This window comes from Trichoplax adhaerens, genomic scaffold (assembly GCF_000150275.1).
Source record: "Trichoplax adhaerens TRIADscaffold_5 genomic scaffold, whole genome shotgun sequence".
NCBI classification, from domain to species: domain Eukaryota; kingdom Metazoa; phylum Placozoa; class Uniplacotomia; order Trichoplacea; family Trichoplacidae; genus Trichoplax; species Trichoplax adhaerens.
This window is the reverse complement of record NW_002060947.1, coordinates 6,980,819-7,004,946: the sequence shown is the minus strand read 5'-3', so window position 1 is coordinate 7,004,946 and position 24,128 is coordinate 6,980,819. Positions and strand designations below refer to the sequence as shown.

The following is a 24,128-nucleotide window of genomic DNA, read 5'->3' as shown; positions in this document are numbered from 1 at the left end:
AACTGTATGTACTGTACTGTACGTACTGTACTGTACAGTAAATACTGTACTAACAGTACAACTTTGTACTGTACAATACAGTGTACTGTACATTGTATGCTACAGCCGTACAGGGCACGGACTCTGTGGACTCCAGGACTACTGTACTGTTTTGTACTGTACTGTACTGTACTGGATTAATATGAACTGTACAGTACTGTACTGGACTAGTATGAACTGAACTGTACTGTACTGGATTAGTACGAACTGTACTGTAATGTACAGTGTACAGTGTACAGTACAATACAGTAAATACGAGCAGTACAGCTTTGTACTGTACACTGTATGGTACAGCCGTATTGGGCACAGACTTCGTGGCCTCCAAGACTACACTACAGTAGATAGTGTCTCATCGACAGTACTGTACACTGTACACTGGCATAGTACTGTAGTAGCGCTGACGATCGTCTTCAATCGTATCTTGGAAACGGTATTTCAAATGTACACCAGAGTCAACAAGCTTCTGAATAGGCCGACTCGGTGACCACCAACTTATCAAACTATTTTGAACATAGATCACAAGAACCAAGGCCAGTAGTTAGTCGTCTCCTTTCTAGTACTCCAGGCTCAATTAAATATTCATAATATTAAAGTTCATAACTTTAAAGTTGTTATTAAAAGTGACGGTACTACATTGTAGTACAGTAGCAGCAAGAGGTTATCATACAGTCGACAAGCAGAGGTACGATTGTGCTTTGATGCGCCATACCATTTCGATACTGTACTACGCTAGCGTTGTACAGTATCGCCACTCAATGTCATTCGATGTATCCCTAGATATGTTGATTCAAAATTGGATAACATTCCATTGGCCTAAAACCATCCTATTATAATTTAGCTTCCGGGGGAAGCAATTTCTTATATATTTTAAATTTTTATATTCAGTTGTAGCTTCACGGTAATACCCCTAAACTTGCCGCCACTCAAGGAAGGACTAATCTGTTGAAAATGCCGGTATGTACATTCGAACTACTACAGACGATCAATAAATGATCACACTCGGCGTTATCACTGTCAACATCATACTTTAACCATTCACTGCAAGTGGATCGATATTGCTCAGCAATTTACTACATTACTATCATTAATAATTATAATTGCTGGACTATGCCAAGATAGCGTCGCATTATTTAAAATCGAAGCACACGCGTACATCACCAACATTGAATGTGGGTACGTCAAAATAAAAGAGAATGACATTATGACAGCCTGCCTAAAGAGCATACTGTTCTCAACCTGTGTCAATCACTTTACCCAATACATCACGAATTCAGTGGATATGATGTTGATACCTTTATTCATTCACATTACAATATTCTATCCAAATAACCAGTCAAACTACTGTAGCAATAATAATTATTATATATATATATCATTCGAGTTATTAAAATCTTGCAAGATGTGCTTTAAAATTATTTTACTCCACACGTCTAAAGCGTTCTAGTAGAATAAAGTAACGCCATCATTTTTTTTATAATAAGCCGAATTAGTTCCTAATTGAGGATTTATCCTTGCCTTTCGCTTTCTTGCTTTTACTAGAATGATATCTCTACAGTAACTTCCAAATCTTAGATTAGGTTGCCATAAAGTTAGCGAAATTGCACAAAAGCTGTAGTAATTTTGCAATAGCTTATTGCTACATTCTCTCTTCTCTCATTTTGATAATACCAAGTATCACTTTACTTATAGCATTTTATTGGCTATATTGCATTAGATACATTTTATAAATTTCTCTTTGCGTTTAACAGCATTATTTTACATCCCGTCTTCAATACATGTTACTAACGTTGTTTCTGGCATACCATTATCCAAATTTCCTAGCTTACTCAAGTAGACTCAATTGCTTTTTCATTTAACCACAGTCAAATAAAGAAGTGGATAATGTGCAAGTAGCTGTCCGATGCAGACCCTTAAACGAAAAGGAAAAGAATGATCGTCAAGCGCACGTAATAAAAGTAAATGAAGCTAACGGAACAGTAACACTCAATACCGAACATAGCCGCACTGGAGATCATGGTTCCAAAACGTTCACCTTCGATACAGTTTTTGGATCTGATTCAAAGCAAGTTGATGTATACAATCAAACTGCTAGAAAGATAGTCGAATCAGTATTAGAAGGCTATAACGGTAATGATAATGTTAACTTAGTCATAGCGCATTTATTGGTCTAATATCAAAACAAAATATTTGTTTCCATGCTCTAAATTCAGTTTTTACGCCTTTCTTATATGTTGAGCTCACGCACTATACGTGTATTTCTCTTTCTACCAGGCACGATATTCGCTTATGGTCAAACGGGTACAGGCAAAACATTTACTATGGAGGGGGTTCGCTCGACTCCTGAACTAAGAGGAATTATTCCAAATTCGTTTGCACATATATTTGGACATATTGCAAAATCACAAGGAGATGCCAGGTTTGCCTTAATATGATATAATCCACCATTTTCAAAATTCTAAGACATCAAGACTTTAAATAGTAAATCTCTGTATGAATTGATCCCACACTGAAAATTTGTTCTACGATATTTGAACAGATTTCTAGTTAGGGTTTCCTATATGGAAATTTATAATGAAGAAGTTCGTGATTTATTAGGCAAAGATCAAAACGCTAGACTTGAGGTACAATCTCTAATTTAGAGACTTATTCAAAAACTCATGTTCAAATTGTTAAATAAACCATCAAATCCGACGTACCTGAAAAATTTGAGTATAAAATAAATGTATTAATAGGTAAAAGAACGTCCGGACGTAGGCGTCTACGTAAAAGATTTATCTGCTTTTGTGGTTAATAATGCCGATGATATGGATAAAATTATGAATATAGGGAATAAGAGCAGTATGTAGATATGAAATAGGGACGAGATACAGCACATTATTTTCAATAATTGCTCAATCAAATAGTTATTTTGCTATGAATAACCTCACAATTATAATTATTTTAGGATCTGTAGGTGCTACAGATATGAATGCTCAATCTTCTCGATCTCATGCCATATTTTCAATCACTGTTGAATGCAGTGAAAAAGGGCCTGATGGCGAACAACATGTTCGAGTTGGTAAACTCCACTTAGTTGATCTAGCGGTAAGTGAGTCGAAGTTGATAAAACGAACATACAATGTAAAATCATTGATGTACAAATGAAATCAAACTTTTACAAAATATAATATCGCGATACAAATTCTGCCATTTAATGACCAATTTATATCATTTAATCTTATTTCACTAATGCTTGTTTACATCTTACCCATTGTGGAATTATTTTTGTTGCCTTAAACTTTCGCTATTGTTTACGAGTTTGAAAAGTGAAATTATCCAAGTTGAACTGTAATAATAAATTACAAACCATCTGAAATCCTACTTTCTTTGCTTGTCTTTAATTTATGATCGTACTTTTACGTCTACAAACCATCTGAAATCCTACTTACATAACCTAAATACGTTTGTAGAATGAAGACAGCTTTAATTTTCTCGCCTTTAATTTATGAGCGCACTTTTACGTCTACAGGGTTCTGAAAGACAGACTAAAACTGGAGCAACTGGAGTTCGACTAAAAGAAGCAACCAAAATTAATTTATCCTTGTCAACTTTAGGAAATGTTATTTCGGCACTAGTTGACGGGAGAAGTACACATATCCCATACCGAAATTCTAAGTTAACACGTTTATTACAAGACTCGTTAGGTGGCAATGCAAAAACGGTTATGGTAAGTTTAACATAGATCATTACAGAACAAAATAACATCAAGTACACTTATCGTATAACATAAGAAAATCTAAACTTACAGTTATGAACGCTGGATTTGTTTTATTAATCTATCAGTTTAATCTGCTACAGATAGATTAAAGTAAATAAGCTGCCATTGTATTAGTCATACAAGATAAGACTAAAATGTATCTATATGAAAATTTTTCCTCAGATTGCTACTGTTGGACCATCGATATATAACGTTGAAGAGTCAATAAGCACTTTAAGGTAAGCTATGACATTATAATAACCAGGTTTTATTAGTGCTATCTACGAAATAATCATATCTTTATTAAAATTTTTCAACTATTTCTATATAGATACGCAAACAGAGCAAAAAATATTAAAAATCATGCTAAAATTAATGAAGATCCTAAAGATGCTATGTTGAGACAATTCCAGCAAGAAATTGAAAAATTAAAGAAACAACTAGAAAATGGTAATCAGAGTTTATTTTTTGATTTTTGCATCTTGTTTGCGATACATTATAATAAAATACTTGCAATGATCATATACTATGAATTCTTTTAATTAATCAACAAGCGTATTTTGTTGTGTTGATAGAGGGATATGAGGAAGGGTCTTCCGAGGGATCAGAGTATTCAGGCGAAGAAGAAATAGGAGAAGACGGTAAACCTAAACCTCGTCGAAGACGAAAGAAAAAAGGTTAAACTAATTATCCCCTCATTTCTTTATAGTATAAGCACATAAGAGTTGATCTATTTTTACTGGATCTTGCTCTCTGCTATTCCTTTTAACAAATGTATTATACGTTAATAAATATTCCTTTATTGTGTAGGGAAGAGACCAATATCTCCTGGCAAGCGAGAAATTATGATGAAGCAAATTGAAGAAGAGAAAGCAGCTCTAAAAGAAAAAACAAATATGGCAGAAACAGAAAGACAAGCTGTAACGAATCAGCTAGAGGAACGCCAAAAAGCAATTGAAGATGCTCAGTATGTTACTTTGGACAATACTTCTGACATATATTTGTTAATTAAATCTTCATTATATTTATAAATATGTACGATCGTTTAAAACTATTATTCAATATCTGTCGACAACTAGGAAAGAGCATGAAGCGTTAACAGAAAAACTTCGATCAATGGAAAAGAAAGTTATTGTCGGTGGCGTAAATCTGGTAATAATGATTATCGATTTATTTAACTTTATGTTATGAAGGCTTTTAATATCGTGGTTGATGGATCATTTACAAGCAGACTATTAAATTCTGAAATATTGTATTTACCATACTTAGCTTGAAAAAGCTGAAGAACAAGAACAGTTATTGGAAGAATCAGCCAAAGAATTAGCTGATCGTCAACAACAGCAAAAATTGCTAGAGGAAAAGATTCAACGAGCTGAAGTAGGGCAAATTACATTGCAATTTCTTTAAAATCAATGGCAGATTTAAATAAATTATCCTACCAATTATAAATTAATAGGCTGAATACGAAAATCTAGATGAAAAATATAGCAATTTACAAGAGGGAGCCGCAGGTGTAGTTAAAAAATTGAAAAAATTACAGAAATCTTACGATTCAGCTAAAGCCGAGGTAGAGACACTAAAGACATAAAAGTTTGATTTTGCTATGCCTGGTATAATTTTACCATTTTCAAATATACAAGCAAATCCAATCCAGATATTTTTAAACTTATCTTATGTTAACTTCAGAATAATGAATTTAATTATATTTGATTCTAAAAGCTACAAGATCTTCGTGAAGAACATGAAAGAGAATTAGAAGATATGATGCTAAATATTAAACAGTTAACGCGTGACATTCAAATGCAAAGCGTATTAATTGATAACTTTATACCAATCGATTGCCAGGTAAGGCATTCTAATGTCTTGTAAGGCTGTAATATATTAACTGTAAAATATAGATAAAATGTAATCTGTATTAAATAGCATGTAACATAACCGTTAATTCCTATGTTTAGACTCTAATCGAATCCAATATGGCATGGAGCGAAGAGATGGGAGATTGGCAACTGGTAAGAATTTTTACAGATAAATTCACACTTGACTTTAGATACATAATACTAGTTGTAACTATCGCCGATAGAGAATAGCTAACGTAGATATTTTTTAAAACTTTGAGATTGTTAAAGCCTTCTTCAGCTTAGTTTATTTATTATCAGAGGTATCGGTCTCTAATAAGATTACTAATAGCCTAAATCTGCTCAGACTTGTGCCTAATGTGCTACCGTCCGTACGAGATTATTAGTTATGTTTGTACTCTGACATTGTGTGCTACTGGAAATCATCTTCAAGACGTACAGCTGATTTTAATTCGTTTAGCATGTATTTATTCGTATATAATAGCAGTCTATAATAGTTATCTTGAGTAAACTTTAAACTTACTTATCTCACATAACTGTTTTAATACTTTACTTTAGAATATTGTGCTCGTATTTTGCCTTACCTTAACTTGCATAATGATATATGAGCCTATCCTATGAAAAGAACTTTCATATACTCACAATGCAATATTTTTAAACCTCTAATTGATTAACAAACGACACTAGAATCTTAAGTTTACGCAAACATTCAGCTAATTGCTACCTATTATGATTACAATATTTTAGCGAAGTGTTGCCTATACAGGGAATAATATGAGAAAAAGGACTCCATCACCTGATAAAAATGTACCAGCTGAGGTATGTAGATAATTTTTACGTTCTATTGATTATGTTAGCTGATAGTATGAAGTCATTAATTATACTGTGTTATGGAAATGATGTATTAAAAATGTGTTTAAAGGTAATATGCGGAACAATTTAACAGTATCCTATTATTTAATAATTTATAATAGCTTGAAATTGATTTATCCAAAGTCTACCTATCCTATAACTCGCAAGCGTTGCAAGAACCAGTTCGTAAAGCTGCAAATAAATCAAGACCAAAGACTGGCAAAAAGTAAGCTGTCTATCTTACTACTATTCTTAAAGCATCATACGGGTATAACGATTGTAATTTAATAACACAAATCATAATAATAATTATTACTTTGACTTTGCGATCAATAGGAAGAATAAGGGTCATTAACGAAGAGCGTTTACACTACAGCCGTCTTATATACGTAGACTACGCTTTTGTAGTAAAACTGATTCTAAGCAGCAACGCTATAATTTGTGAAATACAAGTATCGGTTTTGATGTATAGTCATTTTTGAAGATGATAATTATAATAAGAGATATTACGAACTATAGCATTTAATACAATTCTATATTGCCTCTTACTGTATATTTTAAAAGCTTTTATTTGCAGTAGCAAGCTACAGTATATACCAATAAAATTGTAGAAACACGTATTAGGGCCTAATTGGCTATAAGCTTCGTTATTGCATTATTGAAAAACTTTCATCTATTTTGGTTTCCGCTTGTGATTATATTCTTTCCATGTCAGCAGATGGAATAAGGCTTGGATCAAGTACGAAGACGATAAAGGGAAAGATCCTTAGTACACCCTTTAATTTGCAGTAAATATTTTACATCGATCCGTGAATTCTGTATGATCAAATTCCAATGCCAGTGGTTGCACATGCCTTTATACGTATATGATTCATTTACGCGCATAAAGCAACTTCAAAGCTCATATTAGATAAAAGTAGCGTCAAATTGAAATTTAGTCAGAACTAAATATCAAATTTATAGCGAACAAATTCTCCGAGAAATTATGATTATATATAGTGGTTCTGCTTATCTATCTGTTAAATTCATGTACGTAGCGAAACATTTCCCATTGGTGCTATAAACCTTGTACTCTTATGACTGAATTTTTCGTTATCTAAGGGCATAAAAAGCGCAAACAAGGCCAATAGTGTACCGTTGCGATTAGATCATCTTTACGGCACTGACTTCCCCATTCAATTGATATTTCTGTCAGATTCAATATCAAGATGATTATAGCGAAACCATTCTACAGCAATGAACTATTGCAGTTCTGTTTATCGATTTGCTATTTTACATTTCATATCGAAGAATCATTCCATATCTAATTATGCGCCACGGGGAACATTCTAGCGTATATTAATTCGTAATAGGCTATAGGCTAATGTTTACCAACATTAATTTCTATACTTGATAAATTGGATGTAATATACGAGTATCTACATTATAATTATCAGGAAATATCTCGTAGGCCTGTATACTTTGAAGCACTTTCAGCCTCCATCGCCAGCCAACCTGCTGGCCACCATTTTACCCAATCGAAATCGACGCATGCGTTAAAGTGCTCTAGAAGACCGTACTGTATGGCGCATGCCTCCACCCAACCCACAAAGTGAGTAATAACCCTTGCTAACCGAGACTAATCCATTTTTCATAATAACTTAGTGTCCAGTAGCTCCTGACCGCGCGCAATACAGTAGCAACTATGGCGACTATAAGCATTGAAAGTCCAAGGCCTTTTGGGCCGATTCTTTGCTGGCCTGGTTGGGACCTCGTTTTCCCAGCTGTTGCCTTAGCTGAAATCCAGTCATCTTGCAGAGTCTAATCGAGTAGAAAAGTACATTGGAAACTAAGCTAAATTGAGAAATCTCCCTCTAGGATTAATCAAATTGTCAAGTCAGCCAGCGGATTCAATAGTAGACGTGGACTGCATCCTTGACTAGAATCTCCTCATCATGACAACTGCATCCAAATTTGATCAGTTATATCGTCGGATCATTATTGCCAAGTACTTTACTTCTGGATGGGGCGATGTAGACTTATTGCGAAGGTATAAATGAATAGTATAACGTTTATTTCCTGAGTGAGCTTTGGAAACCTTTCAATTCTGCTTCTATTTGCAATCATAACTTGGATCAATAATTTACTACTATTCAGTATAGCATAGAAATCTTGCCTTTAGATTATACGAGCAAACCCAGCTCGATGCGATTCGTACTTGCAACAGTACCGTTATCATGTGTACAGTACTTTTGCTTTGATAGATTTGATCTGATTTCAATGCTATTCGTGATGTGTAGATGGGAGTAAATGATAGAAGCCTGCTTTTCTGCTACTATGAAGCAGTATAGATGTGCTGCCATCTTTGCATGGAGTTACTTGTAGTACAAGAGTATGCTATACAACTGATTCTGTAATGGGATGGTCAAAAATTTTGTACAATGCTGGCAGTCAAGAAAGGTATCATGTTACTCAACAGGTTCTATCATGATAGAACTAACATTGCTACCGTGTTAGGCGTACACACCTTAATGTTGATTGGGATTTCCCTATTCTAGCACCTTTACTGCGTTACCAGATCGATATACCATAAATAGATATTAATGTCTACATGACAGATTGAATATTTACTCAAGCTAGTGGGGCATTAGACGAGTTTGTTAGGAGAGTAATAGACTGTCTGCATAGTATAGTTAAGGCGTGCAGTGCCGTATAATCCCTATAGTTTTCGTTTCAGCTCCGTGCATTATTTGCTGTCCAGCATTAATAAATTAGTGGAACCGTTTGCTATCTTGTACCTGGTGAACTAAATTATAATATGTGGAATGCCCTACACGAGCAATTAATAAATAAGAATAGAGCAAGGCGATGTTTTCTTTAAAATCTATTTCTTTTCTAATTACTTTAATCAACAACATATTGCAGGATTGTTTCCTTTCGCAATGATGCTACGGTAGACGCAAGCAAGTGGCGCAAATTGGTATCACCAAATCATCCAGTAACTATAGATAAGGTAATTAGATTATTACTGCTAAATGCTTATTAACTAACGTTGTAACCCTGCTAGTTAGCTTAATCGTTTGATTTGATGCAGTTTCATTACGATTATATCTGACGTACCTGCAATCTTTAAGCGCATAATTGGGTATATTTACCTTAACTTTGTTTCGATAGATATCTATCATAAATTGTTAACATGTACAGTAAGTTGTCTAACAGTAAAGTGCTGAAAATTAATATAATGATGCCAATTGAATATTGAGCAGTTATCGACACAGTATGAAGTAATTGCTTTTACATCGATATAACTAATGAGAAAGATTTAATATTGTATCCCTGAAATACCTTAAGAAATTTTCGATGTGATCTACTTTACCTTCGTATACTAAAATTGAGCTGGTATAATTATTGGTCATAGAGGATCAAAAATAATTCGTATGAAGTGCTGCAAGGACATTTTACATCTCCAATTGTTGAATTCTTTGGCCCATCCATGTTAGAAGAAATTAAAACTGCTCGGTATGATCTCATTTTAGCTAATTTATTTATGATTTAATAAGCTGTATAATAGCTTCAAAGAAATGCTTAAAGAGTAAAATTTAAAATTTTTCTCTCACTTGCAGGTTTGAAGTTGTGTTACCAAAAAATTGGAACACCGATAAGAAACCTATGTGTATACACTTGGCAGGAACTGGAGATCATGTTAGTACATCCAACTTTCGTCCATATACAGTACTATATAATGTGCATAATTATCGTAGAGGTCTACAACATACGAACATAACACTCGTAAATTATCATTACGCTAGTAATTAAGTAATAGTAATATCTCATTAAGCAATATTAGGTTAAAAATATTTTCAAGTGAACAGTGATTTGATTTGATGATTTATGTTGCAAACAGTTTTTCTGGCGTCGTCGTCACCTAATGGCTATCCCTTTACTTAAAGAATATGGTATAGGCTCAATACTGCTAGAAAACCCTTACTGTATCCAGACTACTCAAATTGATTCATCTGTTATTGTGTTAAGATAAATCGCAAGAAATGCTATCATAAAACCTAACACCATTTTACACTCTCTGAATAGCATGTATATGTGTATGTAATGTATGTCTGTAAAGAGACATAAACCATCAGTTTGCGGTCATTCTTGCACCATAACTTTCGATTAAATATTTTTATTCAGCATATATAATTATATATAATAAGATGACCTTAACTTTGATTAATACAGACGGAGTCAGAAAGCCGAAAGAACAACGGTAAGCGCAGTAGCTTAAACGAACAATAGTCGAAGCACATCTTAAAATGTAGTGCATATAATTGAGGCCGATAAGATATTACATTCCAAATCAATCATAAATTGTAAAATTAACCAAAAGTATTGGTTATTAACTATTACTTTCAATGATAGTAACATTTTCTATACGATTATATGTATGCACTTTCTTTGTGTCAATATCTAGACGGTCAAGCTTAAAGTACGTTGCGGACTTATTCCTAATGGGAATTGCTTTGGTATTGGAATCATCTGTTTTGCTACACTGGTGTCAAAATATGGGTTTTGGGCCACTTTGTCTTCATGGAATATCCATGGGAGGACATGTAAATAGTAATTTATATGTTTTATTTAAAATTTCAAGCTCTTCTTATTGGTGATACACTATGCTATTATGATAACGTCAATTGCAATTATAGTATGACTTAAAATATGAATCTTATATCGAAATAATGCTGTCAGATGGCTTCTTTAGCTGCTACTGCGTGGCCCGAGTCTGTAGCTGTAGTACCTTGTTTATCGTGGAGCACAGCCTCGATAGCATTTACTGAGGTAGTTAAGACCTAGTTTCAATGGAACAAATTTATTTTTAAAAATGATCTTTCCAATAATTGACGGATTGCGTCTTTGTACGGTAACCATCTAACTGAAGTTGAATAATTTTATTGCCACTAGGGTGTGATGACGAGATCCTGTAACTGGAAATTGCTGGAAAAGCAATATAATGAATCTAGATCCGCATCTGAAGAATCATCTCTTTATTCAGATTTGAATAAAATTCATGTACGTAATTGCTTACAATATATTCTTATAAGATTGGCACAGATGTTTTGGAATTAGGGTATAATATGCAATAATTGATTCGATGCAAAACCAATATTAGGAACGGCGAGCCAACTTCCCCTTTAACTTTCCAATCAATAATAGCCTGGGAGATTCAAAAATTCAGTTTATTAGTGAATTTGATCCTGGCGAATGTTACCCGCATTATTTAGATTCATCAATTGTTAATTGTTTTGACGAAGCTATCGATGACGTTACCTATAGAGCTACTGCTGATGATATCAAGTCAACCTTAATTCAACCTAAGGAGTTTACTACTACTGAAAAACAAAACTGGCTTTCCAAAGGAAGAAATATATTAAAAAGATCTTCGCAAACTGACCGTGATAGACAACATATTATCGAAATTACAAAGTACGTCTTTGATGAAGTAACGCATTTGCAACAGTATCCGTGCCCGGTTGATACATCCAGCATAATAGCTGTAGTTGCCGAAAAAGATGCTTATATTCCAAGAAATAACGCCACTAGTCTTGAAGATATATGGCCAGGTTAGTATTTAATATTTGTATCCAAGATATTTCCGATCATCCAGTAGAACGTGCCTAAATAATTATACTGTGCGAGCGTACGTATTTTATCTTTATTACAAGGTTGTGAAATCCGTTATTTAGTTGGATGTGGCCATGTTGATGCCTTCTTAACTAAGCTTCATGTTTTTCGGTAATTATGCTGTATACATGTAGGAATGTTGCTAAATAACCATAACTAACTATTGGGTACTAAATCGACACCGTTTGTTACTTACAGTAAAGCAATTTCGGATGCGTTAGCAAAAGTACCAACAAATTCAAAGTGAATGCTAGGGACGCAAATTCTAGTACGGCAGCGACTATTAGTACCAAAGTTAATATACAAATTCCAAAAATTTAACTTGTGAACACGGTTAATATAACTATTTGTATACTTTTGATGTCATATCTTGTTCATATTACTCTATTGGTCAGAGATAATTGAGTTGAGTAAATGAATATATCCGGTATTTATTGTTATGATATAATCATAACATTTTTATTATGACATTTTGCTACATTATATTGAAACTATATGTAAACAATATTACGAAATTGTTATTGTATAGATTTTCAAATTTTAAGCAACAATGCTATGAAGAAATAACAATTTCAGGCAGTAAAACTTGCATCTGTTTTAAAAGCTCGATTTTATAAACATCATCCAAATGCAGTTTATATTTTATTACGACATTGAGTGTCATAATGTGTCAATAGAGTTGACATGCACCCTGGCATACAGATCATCGATATCAAAGGGATAAGGATAATGATATTTGTGAATTTTATTTACTAAATGGAAAGTATATACAAGAAATGATGTTTGATGACTGAAGATTTACAAACCTCATGTGGCTAACGTAAATACGAACAAATGTATAGCAACATTCGATTTTATATGTGCCTTCATTTAGACTAATAAATTTGTATTAGAGTCAATCTTCAAAAAATTCTTAATTGCTATTGTAACTAGCATAATTGTAATATGATTATCAGTATTCTTGATGATAAATGCCATATATCATCAGATGTTTGGTTGCATTCGACCGAAAATTTTCTTAACAACACCACAGCGATCGTTAATCAATGCTAGACCTCTCATAAATCTAAATATTCTACATTAATTACGATAATAATCGCTATGTAAAGTGCTGTTATAACCTACCATTCATTAAACTCACACAATTCAGTACCCACTAAGGTAAAAACTGTAACTGAAATTAATCTACAAACCGTATATACTCAAAGTAGGACTTGTTTGTCAGCTGAATTACAAGAAAAGGAGCCTAAAGTTACTATAAGTACAGTTAGAATTGAAATGCATTTAGCTAATAATTTATACGTGTTCAATAATTGTATGTAAGTACCAGTACCTCTGAATGCTATTATAGCTTGATAAAGGCTATCGAATAAGTTGGATAAAGTAGTACACATATTTACTAGTGTATTAAATTTTATTTCCACTCTTTTAGCAAATACTGTGAATTCAATAGGTTAATTAACATATTTTTATTATAAAGGATAAAGTTTTATCAAATAAACAAAGTAATGAACATGTAGAGATAAACGTGCTAGCAGAAAAAAGTCACCATGACTGATATTGATCAGTTTTTACTAAAGCCGCTATTAAATAACAAGATGCAACATTTTTATTACTGTCTGATATTGTAAAATTTAGGCACTATCTCAATTTGGTTTGCATAGTAGTCTCAATTCACAAATTGCCAAAGCTAACGCCAGTAATGAAATTTATTTAGAATAGCAATAGGCTACACTGTTCCTTTATAATAATGATAAGTATAAGCTATCATTTCAGAAGAATTATAAATTACTGCCTATATTTTCTTCAACGAATTGAAAGCAATAACTGTTAATATACTTTTACATTTATACATCATCAACACGTCTTGGCTTTACGTCCTTTGTCATTCTTATTTAACTTGCACACGTTAGCAGCTTCAATGCCTAATTTATAAAATTCTTTGGCAGCATTAGTTAATAGGCCTTCATCATTACAAATAAACCAATCTTCAACATCTAACTCCAATTTTCCTTTCACCGTCATTTTTTCATGTCTGAATGTTCCCTTTTTAACATTATAATCTTCATAATCAGTTATTTCTTGTACCGTCAAAATAGCAGTATCCCAAAATTTACTGCTTGCGCCGGTTTTACTACAGGTTTTAATTGAGCTTTGATAATATGCAGTGTTTACTTTTTTGACATTGGTAACTAATTTCCGAAATTTTTTTTTAATTTTGATCGGCTCATTAATTTGGCCCAACTGATTAATGACTAGTGGGCAATCAATATGACATGCGCTACGCTTAATGTTGAAAATATGGTATTTGATATCGAAATCAGCACTACTACCTCGAGCCAAATGAATTGCCAACCAGCTATTCACTGGACGCTCTTCGATAATTGCATGATCATTACTGAGGTCTTTACCATCGTTCGAGTCTGATTGCTGTTGCTGCTTAAATATATAAACATTACGTGAATCATTATTTATCATTACTTCAAATGTTAAGTATTCATCAGTCGATTCAGCAAATTGATCAGATTCCATATCTAGTAAATTACGCTTGCGTATAATTTGATTAAATATTTGATGACCAAAATGCGGATGAAATGAAGGACTAAACAAAAAATCAATTGAACGCCGATTTGGATTAGGAGCTTGACTTTTGCCACGTGATGGATACTGAAGGCCATTAACACAAGATAGAAAATTGGCAGCTGTTATAACTTCTGAATGTGATAAATTTTTTCTCACTACATCATTTCGATTGATGTAGCAAAATCCAAATTCAATTGCTGCTATTAAAGTGCTTGGATTCTCTATTTCGCGCAAACTACCCATCATAATCATCATATTCTTAAATTGAGTGCTGGTTGGTACACGACCGAGTGATTGGCCTTCAATATTAATACGATAATATCGATTTTTAGGTTTAATTGCATCACCTCGAGCTATACCTTGTATCAATTTTAATGGCATGTCATCTTTCGCGCCAGCAATTAATAAATAATCAATTGGTATTGAAGGTAGGGAGATGATAGGTTTCTTCTTGTCTTCAAACACGAAAGTAGATGATTTTTTCTTATTTTTCTTCATACCTGTGCTTTCATCCACTTTTGCTCGCTTACTTCCCTCATTGCCATTATCGTCATAAGGCCATTTTCTCTTCTTAGCGTTGACAATACTCTTATTAGATTGATGTTTCTTTCTAGAAATCTAAATTATTAAATATTAAGGTTCAAAAAACGGTACGATATGCTTGCATTATAATTAATCGAAAGTTTTTAATGTACATTTAACACGATTACCTACAAGTGCGCTATTTACAAAGAGTAAATAAGAATATTTAAAATACTCGATGCCCTCTTCGATCAATTAATCTTATCCGATTAATCAACTTACCTTTTTTAAATCATTATCTTTCGTAATCATTTTTTTACTTGGATCGCTGGCTTCTGATGCATAATCATCTGAAATTTCGCTCTTCAATTGAATGTCTTGAGAATTTTGTTTAGTAGCTGTTTGAATATCTGATCCAATTACATCATAATCAGCGTCATCACATGTGCTGCTAGTAACTGTTCCAATAGTGGATACGCCGTCGTCGCTTTTTTCAACCGAGGAAATATCAAAAGCTTCAGCTTCCTTATTTTGATTGCTGCTATCATGATAACTAGAATAACCCCTAATATTACTTATAGGAGTTTGGACTCTATTTTCTTCCTCGCTAGAATTTTTCTTATTATCACTTCTGCTATCATAAGGACTAGAATGAGCCTCAATACTAGCCATTGTTGTTTGAACTCTATCTTCTTCCTCGCTAGAAGCCTCCTTATTGCCAATAGCACTACCATCATGACTAGAATGATCCTTCGTATTAGCCATAGGTGTTTGAATTCTATCTTCTTCCTTGCTAATTGCTTCTTTACTATCATCGGTGCTATAATTATGACTAGAATGAGCCTTAATATTAGCCGTAGGTGTTTCAACTCTATTTTCTTTCTCGCTAGTGGTTTCCTTTCTGTCATCACTGCTATGAGAAAGGCTATAACTAGAATGATCCTTTATGTCGGCCAAAGGTGATTGAGCTGTACTTTCTGTCTTGTCAGTGTGACTGCCATAATGAGCTTGAGAAGAAGATTGATGAAATTGCGTCGATTTGTTGAATTCCTTCCGATTTCCATCGTCCGATTCAACACCAGCACTACTAGATACTCGACATTCACTAACATCGGGAAATTGAGTACGATTATGTTGACATTCTTCCTCAACTTTTCCATCTTCAACACGGTTCGTTTCTAATCCTGAAGGTTGCGGTGAGCATTGCGTTGGAGAATTCATTTTATCTCGGCGATGACTGTTACCCTAGAAGAAATGTTTCGATTCCCTATGATTATAAAATAAAATTTTAAACTCTATTGAAAACTGACATTCTTTCTTAAATGACTTGCAATTTTATTGACGAAACTCATAAACTGGAATATTTTAGTGAATACAGATTAAGAAAAGTACTGTTCAACATACCGAAATTGTTGTCAAGATGATTCAATACTGATAGAAAATGGCCAGTCTTGTGTCTATAGTGAAGTGAAAATGTTAATTAACTATTTTAATCGAAGAATCTCCTCTTTATATCGTCCAATTCAGTCTTGACACGCAATAGATTATTTATCAGCTTCCGAGTTACAAGATCTCGTACTACCGTATATAGAAGAGGTTTCATCCCCGTCAATAAACTATTCCAAAGATATATTTTGATGCAAATGGAAGTGTTTAAGTTGGATATGACCAAATATAAACAATCTATGGCAGAATGCTCATCAACAACACCTTTCAACCATTCGAGAAGATGGCTTAATTTAGTTGCGGCAATATCTAAGGCGAAAATAACATATCGAATTTGTTCTCCATAAATTAGCGAGTTGAAACATCCTTCAATTTGTAAAGTAAAATGAAAGATTAAAATTGGTATATCGCTGGAAGGCATAAAACATCCAAGACGTGCATTATTACGCTCTTTCAACCTATCCTTATCTTGTTTAGTAATCTATAACTCATTTTCATATCACTGCATGACACCTAAAACGAATTTCTGTTGATAAACTTGCTAAAGTCAAAATATAGTAGGGTGAAAGTAGCCATTCGTTTATTGATCATCTTAATCGGCGCTATCGTAGAAAAACGAGCAAACTTTATTATAGAATAAGTTAGAATGGACAGGATTTAAGCTATAATGCGAATGAAAGTATTACACCTTGTTGCCATGTTTGCTTTCCAGATAATCTACAGAATAAACTTTAGTCATGTTTTACATCTATTTCTTCATCTTGACGCAATGACCAGTCTAGTATCGCTTATTAATATTGTAGTATTTCCCGGCAGTAACAAGGGAGCTTGATACTGCATTACTAGCGTAGAATTACCGTAGCTTCCGTTAAGCGCTTTTATTGATACCTAGAAGAGATTGCAGATTCAACTAACCGTGAAAGATAAAAATCATCAATCTTTTATATACGCTGTATATATGTACAGTAGTACTATAAATGTATAATGAAGAAAATAATTATCGTTTCTATTTGTGCTTCCTGTTGCAATGAAAGGCCATAATAAATCATTGCCTAGACGAATCACTTTGAGAAACTGAGTTTAGAACAGCAACTCGTCTACTAACATTCATATCACAAAACTTATACTGGAAAGGTTAGGGTACTAAAAAAATGATAAAACATGATGCAACAATCTATCGTTTATGACTAGGATTACTGTCGTAAATTGCCAATTTCAACATTTCTTATTCCATCTTTAAAATTCGGAAACGACCTGAAATACGGTAAAAATATTAGGCTAATAACTATGTATCGTTGTCTTTATTATAAGATATATGTTTGAACTGAAATCGACCTGAAATTGGATATCCTCCTTGTCGTAAAGGTTCCTTTCGCATTTCGAATTCCAATTTTGGTCTGCCATACTTAGCTTTGCTATATCGAGATAATCCGATATTTACTAATGCAGCAGTTTGGCATATCCTGACTCATTCATATCGTAGGTCATGCCGCACATGATCCTTGGACCACCACTTGAATTAAAGGAAAAAGGGCTGGAAATCTGTATCCTATAGATAGTAGGCCGCGATTTGCTACTAGTTCATAATTGTATCCAATTGAAATCAGGTCGACTGTAGCTGTGCTTGAGTGAAAATAGATGCGTGTCTGCAGTAGGCTGCTGTCCTACATAATTTTCCGCTATTGACTAGAGGACATGCTGGCAAATATTTTTGCTGTTATTGTAGTACTGTACTCCAGTAGAGTACAGTAGCAGAGCATGGAGAAATTTTTGTTGAAACCAGTCTCGGTCTTGTAATTCTGCCTATTTATTGAAATTGTGCAGATTTTCAATACGCAATACAGTATAATTGCCCTCGTTTCTCCTATGACAATCAAAAGAGATTTTATAGATGGCAAATATTTTTTTTAGTTGAGTTTGGTCTTTCATCTTGATAGGGCCCTTATGGTAGCAAGAGTACTGCTACGCTACAATTTCCCTAATTATCCTTTATTTCCCACTATTGAATAGAGTACGGTAGAAAGTTTTGCAGTTGCTGTATTACTCTGCAATATGCTTCATTTTCTTCGATATGTTTGAAGAGTAACAACTCTCAGTAAAACGCTTAAAAAAGACTCATCGTTTTGAATGAAGTTCCTATACACATAGGTCTCTTATTTTAGAAAGTTACCTGTTGATACGTATGATATTCAAATTATGTATTTGCGATCAATGTTGTACAAATTAATGCAAAAACTGTAATATCGAATGTATGGGATTACGTCGTCCACTGAGTAGATAGGGGTAACATCATCAAATATTTTTTTTCTACAAATTGTACAGCAGAGTAGTGGAGTATCGAGAAATTTGGGCCGAAATCAGTCTTGGTCTCATTCATCATATTGATTGAAAGTGGCGAGATTTTCAATGCGCAGTACAGTGTTATTTGCGCTTATCTCCCATTTGACAATTTTTGCATTTTTATATATGCAAAAATTGAAGTTGAGTTTGGTCTTTCATCTTGACAGGCCCTAGTATACCTACAATACTGCAGTATAGTCGACTATGCTACAATTTGCCTGATGAAGTATTCTTGATTTATTTCCAGATATTGAATAAAGTACGCTAGTGACTTTTGCAGTTGGTGTATTACTGTTATTTAGTGGAGACTGAGTGTAATGTACAGCAGGCTACAGTCGTGGAGTCAGCAGAAATTGGGGCTGAAATCACTTGCGGTCTCATTCTGCATATAGTATTTACTATAATAATCGAGATTTTCAATACGCAGTAAATTATATTTGCCCTCGTTTCTCATTTGATACTAAAAAAAGAGTTTTTACATAGGTCAAAAATGGAGTTGAGTTTGATCTTTCATCTTAACAGGCCCTAATGTCCTTACTGTGCTAGTCACTACTACCCTACATTGCTGCTGTACTGTGTACTGTAGGTTCGGTATAGCTGTAATTTAGAAGTTAGGAAACGTCGTCAATAACGGAATACATATTATTACAGTACCGTATCGGACCGTATCGGACCGTAACGGACCGTGCCTATATGTTTGACACAATGGATTGACCAGAGTAGGCCAGATGTCTGTCCATCCATAGGAGTTGGTTAAGCTGCCATTTATACTGGAAGTTTGGAAACGTCGGAATAAATAAATAGTATAGTACCGTATGGAATCGCAGCGTACCGCGTTGAACCGTAACGTACCGTACCGATATGTTGGACACAATGGATTGACCAGAGTAGGCCAGATGTCTGTCCATCCATAGGAGTTGGTTAAGCTGCAATTTATAAGTTTGGAAACGTCGGAATAAGTAAATAAATATTATTATTACAGTACGGTATCGAACCGCAGCGCACCGTGTCGGACCGTAACGTACCTTGCCTATATGTTGGACACAATGGATTGACCAAAGGAGGCCAGATGTCTGTCCATCCATAGGAGTTGTAGGTCTTGGTATTTCTTCGAGTAGTCTATGACTCAGTGTACGTACGGTACAGATGTAGATGAAGCTACCCGTGCGCTACGCACAACAATGATGGTATGACGCTTGGCACTCACTCGCAGTAATCTGTACTGTACCGTACTGAGTGAACACGATAGTACTGGATCACGTTTTCCACTGTGATTCAACTTCATAGACCACGTAGTGAAACTTGACCTGTACCACACTCGACTCCGCCTGCGTGTGAGTCGAGCTGAAGCGACGTTGTTTGCGCTTGCTCACTAGAGAAGCGTAGTAAGCGCTTTCAACGATAGTCCTTGGCCGCCATTAAGTTCTTGCTGTGGATCAGTCAAGCCAGTGACAGCGTCGATTACTGTGAAATATTTTCAATTTAAAGTGGATTATTAAGTCAAGCCAAGAAAGTGGATTTAACATTGCATTATCCAGGCTACGAGAATGTAAGCACTGAGGATAGCGTTAGTTTATAGTCGAATCAATAGGCCAGTGATACGATTGGCACGTTTTCTTTGGGAATCAAAAATGCTTTTCGATATAGGGAAACCCATCATAAATCAATTATTATAGAAAGCAGTTTATAAAGTATTGTCTAGTCCTTTCTTTCTAACTTACTATTCGTTTTTTGGCTGAAAAACCAGTCTCCAATTAGCATCGATAGATCATTTTTTGCAATTGACGATTTAAGCATCAAAGCGGTTGCGTGACAATAGCCTAATATGAAAGTGAGTAACCATCATCGATGAGGTCTTTTTTAGGAGTTCATGGTTGTATAATCATGTACTATAGAGCCAATTGAATAGCGGGAAATTGTCGGCTTTTAGACTATTTACAGAGTTTTTATATATTAGATGCGTATAGTACAGTATATATATATATATGTATACATTCAAGGCCTTTTCAGGAAAGGACGTGCTTTAATAGAATTGCCTGCTAAAAGATCGATAACCTATTTTCGCACCAACTTTGTTGCACTTGTTAACATAGATAGCACGCTATGCATCATAAAAAGTTCTTATTACAGCCAATAGCCTAAAATATTATCAATATAGAAAGATTAATAGTAGTCTACCATAAATCATAATAACAAAGATACTAACTGATTCAGTTGAATCTAACTTGGCTTTATTACACGTATATCAATGCAGAGGCATTTCAATAATATGCCTGCGCCTACAACCAGCAAGTATGGTATCCAAGATATTTGGGAGAGTAACTTAGAGGAGGAATTTGACAAAATTCGTGATATTGTGGAGGATTTTCCTTTCATAGGAATGGTAAGTTTTGCAAAGCAACCATTTTTCTGTTATCGAAGTAACTAATACGAACGATACAATTTTACCATTTTCAATATTCTCTTATCCGACTCTACCTGCACATTACGTCATGCTTGGTTTACGTATAATTATAATTTAGTACTGCAGATCTTACCATATGAAAGTAAAAATAAGAATCGTTTCTGCGATAGTCTGTCCTAAAGGCGATATTCTTTACATGCTCTTACCCTATATACGTTAATCAAATTAAAATCCATTAGCTTATATTTATCTAATCTTAAAGGTATCTCATATTCTTAATACAGGATACCGAATTTCCCGGTGTTGTTGCTCGCCCCATTGGCGATTTTAAAAGTCCAACTGATTATTTATATAATTTATTGAAATGTAACGTCGATATACTACGAATAATACAAATTGGCTTGACTTTTATGAACGAACGTGGTGAAAAACCTCATGGTATTTCTACATGGCAATTCAATTTCAAGTTCAGTCTTTCGTAAGTTTATGATCAACTATGATAACTATAAACGTCGATATCCTCTACTCGATTACATCAATTAATAAACATTCATCTTCTTGCAATAGCGAACACATGTCTGCACAGGACTCCATTGAGCTACTGCAGCGATCTGGCATTCAATTCAAACGCCACGAAGAGGATGGAATCGACCCTAATCACTTTGCTGAACTGTTTATAACTTCCGGTATTGTTCTTACTGACAATGTTACCTGGCTATCCTTTCACAGGTTTGCTAACTGCCCGATAGCTGATTTGAGTAGATATTAGCGTTGATATCAAATAGGATGTTACATTAACTATCACTTATCCAACTGACACTATTATGCTGCATTACATGTCAATAAGTTTGTTTATTTGCATACTTTGCCTTTTTAACGATGCCATTTCTAATTCATTAGCGGTTATGACTTTGCTTATATGATGAGGTTGCTGACTTGCACGGATTTACCAAATGGGGAATCAGAATTTTTTGATCTACTACATGTATATTTTCCCTCAATTTACGACATTAAATATCTTATGAAAAGTTGTAAAACTTTGAAGGGCGGACTACAAGAGGTCGCGGATGCCTTACAAGTTAGTAATCAATTGCTTTTACTTGTAGTACATTGATGAAAATTGTTCATGACAATAACTTACATTAGATAACGCAAAATACAGTACTTATAAAATCATAAGATATTTTATATGCTTTTTCTCTCTGTTACTATGTACGTATAACTATGAACATAAAATAACTATAGGTGGACCGCGTTGGACCACAGCATCAAGCTGGAAGTGACAGTATGCTTACTGGCGATACCTTCTTTAAAATGAAGATGGTAAGTTTATGATAGTTACTTACTTATTCGAATAACGAATTTAGTAGAACACCTTTATTGGCTGTTTAATCAAATATGAATTGCCTAGGGAGCATAGCGTATCGTCTCTGCGAGTCAGTATAAGTAACTAGTAAATCATCAATCTGTGGACGTTATGCTAAATCAGGAGTACTGTAGGAGTAAATGGCGTCAATCGATGGTACATAGTATTGCTTACTATTGCTGTACTAACTAATCGAGTAAATGTCTTTGTAATATACTGTACCCAGGAAATAAATACTAGAGTCGACAGCCTTTAATAATTGAGTTCTCCAGTAAAATGAGCTTGTAATTCGGTATTTGTATATCGTTATTAAAAATACCAAAGTCCAATTCATGTTCATTGTTTTATTTACAGATTTTTTTTGAAAATGACATTGATGAGTCTGTTTACGGTGGACATTTGTATGGTTTAGGCGCACCCTACTCAAGTACTGAGAACGCTCCACACGACAGTAATGATAATATGTAATATAGATGATACAACACATAGCAATCGACTGATTTTATAATATATAGTGTTTTATATTGTTTACGTAGTGTACAGTATATTGTCGTAAAATATAATAAAACAAAAGTAATACCAAAATGCCATTTCATGGTAAAATATGATTCTAAAAATGCTGTATTGATTGCTACAGTCAACATATCGGTATGATTCCTAACATGAAAGTAAACAGTATTTGTAACCTAGATCACAAAGAGAACATCCTTGCGTTTTGGCCATAATCACTGATACAATTCTGCGCTGGTACATTGAATGCCGTAAGGAAACGTGCCTTTACATCATTTCCCAATATATGATAAAACAGTTACAAGAGCACCCTATCCACAGACACGATACTTTAGTCAGGTTGCATGTGTATTACTTGAATAAAGATCTTAGGCAGCTTTGCAGAGCGAAAGGCCTAAAGAAAGTTGTTGAAATAGTGCGTGTAATGGAGGCAATTCTTTACCGTCAATTTACAGCGGTGGTAAAACTCAAACTGATAACTCATTTATGAACACCGGATCGGCTACGCACTTCTTAAGCGCCTATGTCGAATTCTCCTAGCTAATTCTACCACTTGCAAAATAAATTTTATCTGCCTAATCATCATATCATGATGCACCATCATGGAAGAGCCTCCACAAAGCAGTTCGAGATTCTTTCTTGATAATTCTCTTCATTGAACAAATCGTCCCTAGTTGACAAATAGCTGTAGAAAGTATGCAAGACATCACTAAATGTTTTGCAAACAACTTGTTTTTCCTTTGCATAAACATTTAAAAATTGCTAAAAATACATGAATTTCACTACTAGGAAGAATTAAGAAAATACTTTAAAAGGTGA

At 34.2% G+C, this 24,128-nt stretch overlaps 3 protein-coding genes across 3 annotated transcripts; all 3 read left to right on the top strand.

The window, feature by feature from the left end:
• Window positions 1–987: 987 nt before the first annotated feature.
• TRIADDRAFT_56826 (uncharacterized protein) lies at window positions 988–6,838 on the top strand (the record flags this gene model as incomplete). Its single annotated transcript, XM_002113018.1, has 19 exons — window positions 988–993; window positions 1,902–2,166; window positions 2,311–2,455; window positions 2,576–2,660; window positions 2,772–2,877; window positions 2,984–3,123; window positions 3,548–3,745; window positions 3,959–4,014; window positions 4,107–4,225; window positions 4,351–4,452; window positions 4,586–4,742; window positions 4,855–4,927; window positions 5,045–5,152; window positions 5,232–5,342; window positions 5,495–5,620; window positions 5,731–5,784; window positions 6,379–6,450; window positions 6,606–6,709; window positions 6,820–6,838. 19 exons carry the CDS (start codon window positions 988–990, stop codon window positions 6,836–6,838), a joined length of 2,046 nt encoding a protein of 681 aa, XP_002113054.1.
• A 1,579-nt stretch (window positions 6,839–8,417) lies between these two features.
• Window positions 8,418–12,253, top strand: TRIADDRAFT_25351 (uncharacterized protein; the record flags this gene model as incomplete). Its single annotated transcript, XM_002113017.1, has 10 exons — window positions 8,418–8,512; window positions 9,388–9,475; window positions 9,881–9,981; window positions 10,086–10,164; window positions 10,367–10,451; window positions 10,699–10,726; window positions 10,931–11,069; window positions 11,206–11,309; window positions 11,671–12,077; window positions 12,180–12,253. The coding sequence occupies 10 exons, from the start codon at window positions 8,418–8,420 to the stop codon at window positions 12,251–12,253; spliced, it is 1,200 nt and encodes a 399-aa protein (XP_002113053.1).
• Window positions 12,254–21,298: 9,045 nt separating this feature from the next.
• TRIADDRAFT_26102 (uncharacterized protein) lies at window positions 21,299–23,267 on the top strand (the record flags this gene model as incomplete). The annotated part of the gene is made up of 6 exons (XM_002113016.1): window positions 21,299–21,412; window positions 21,718–21,911; window positions 22,001–22,162; window positions 22,334–22,511; window positions 22,679–22,756; window positions 23,154–23,267. The coding sequence occupies 6 exons, from the start codon at window positions 21,299–21,301 to the stop codon at window positions 23,265–23,267; spliced, it is 840 nt and encodes a 279-aa protein (XP_002113052.1).
• Between the last annotated feature and the right edge of the window lie 861 nt (window positions 23,268–24,128).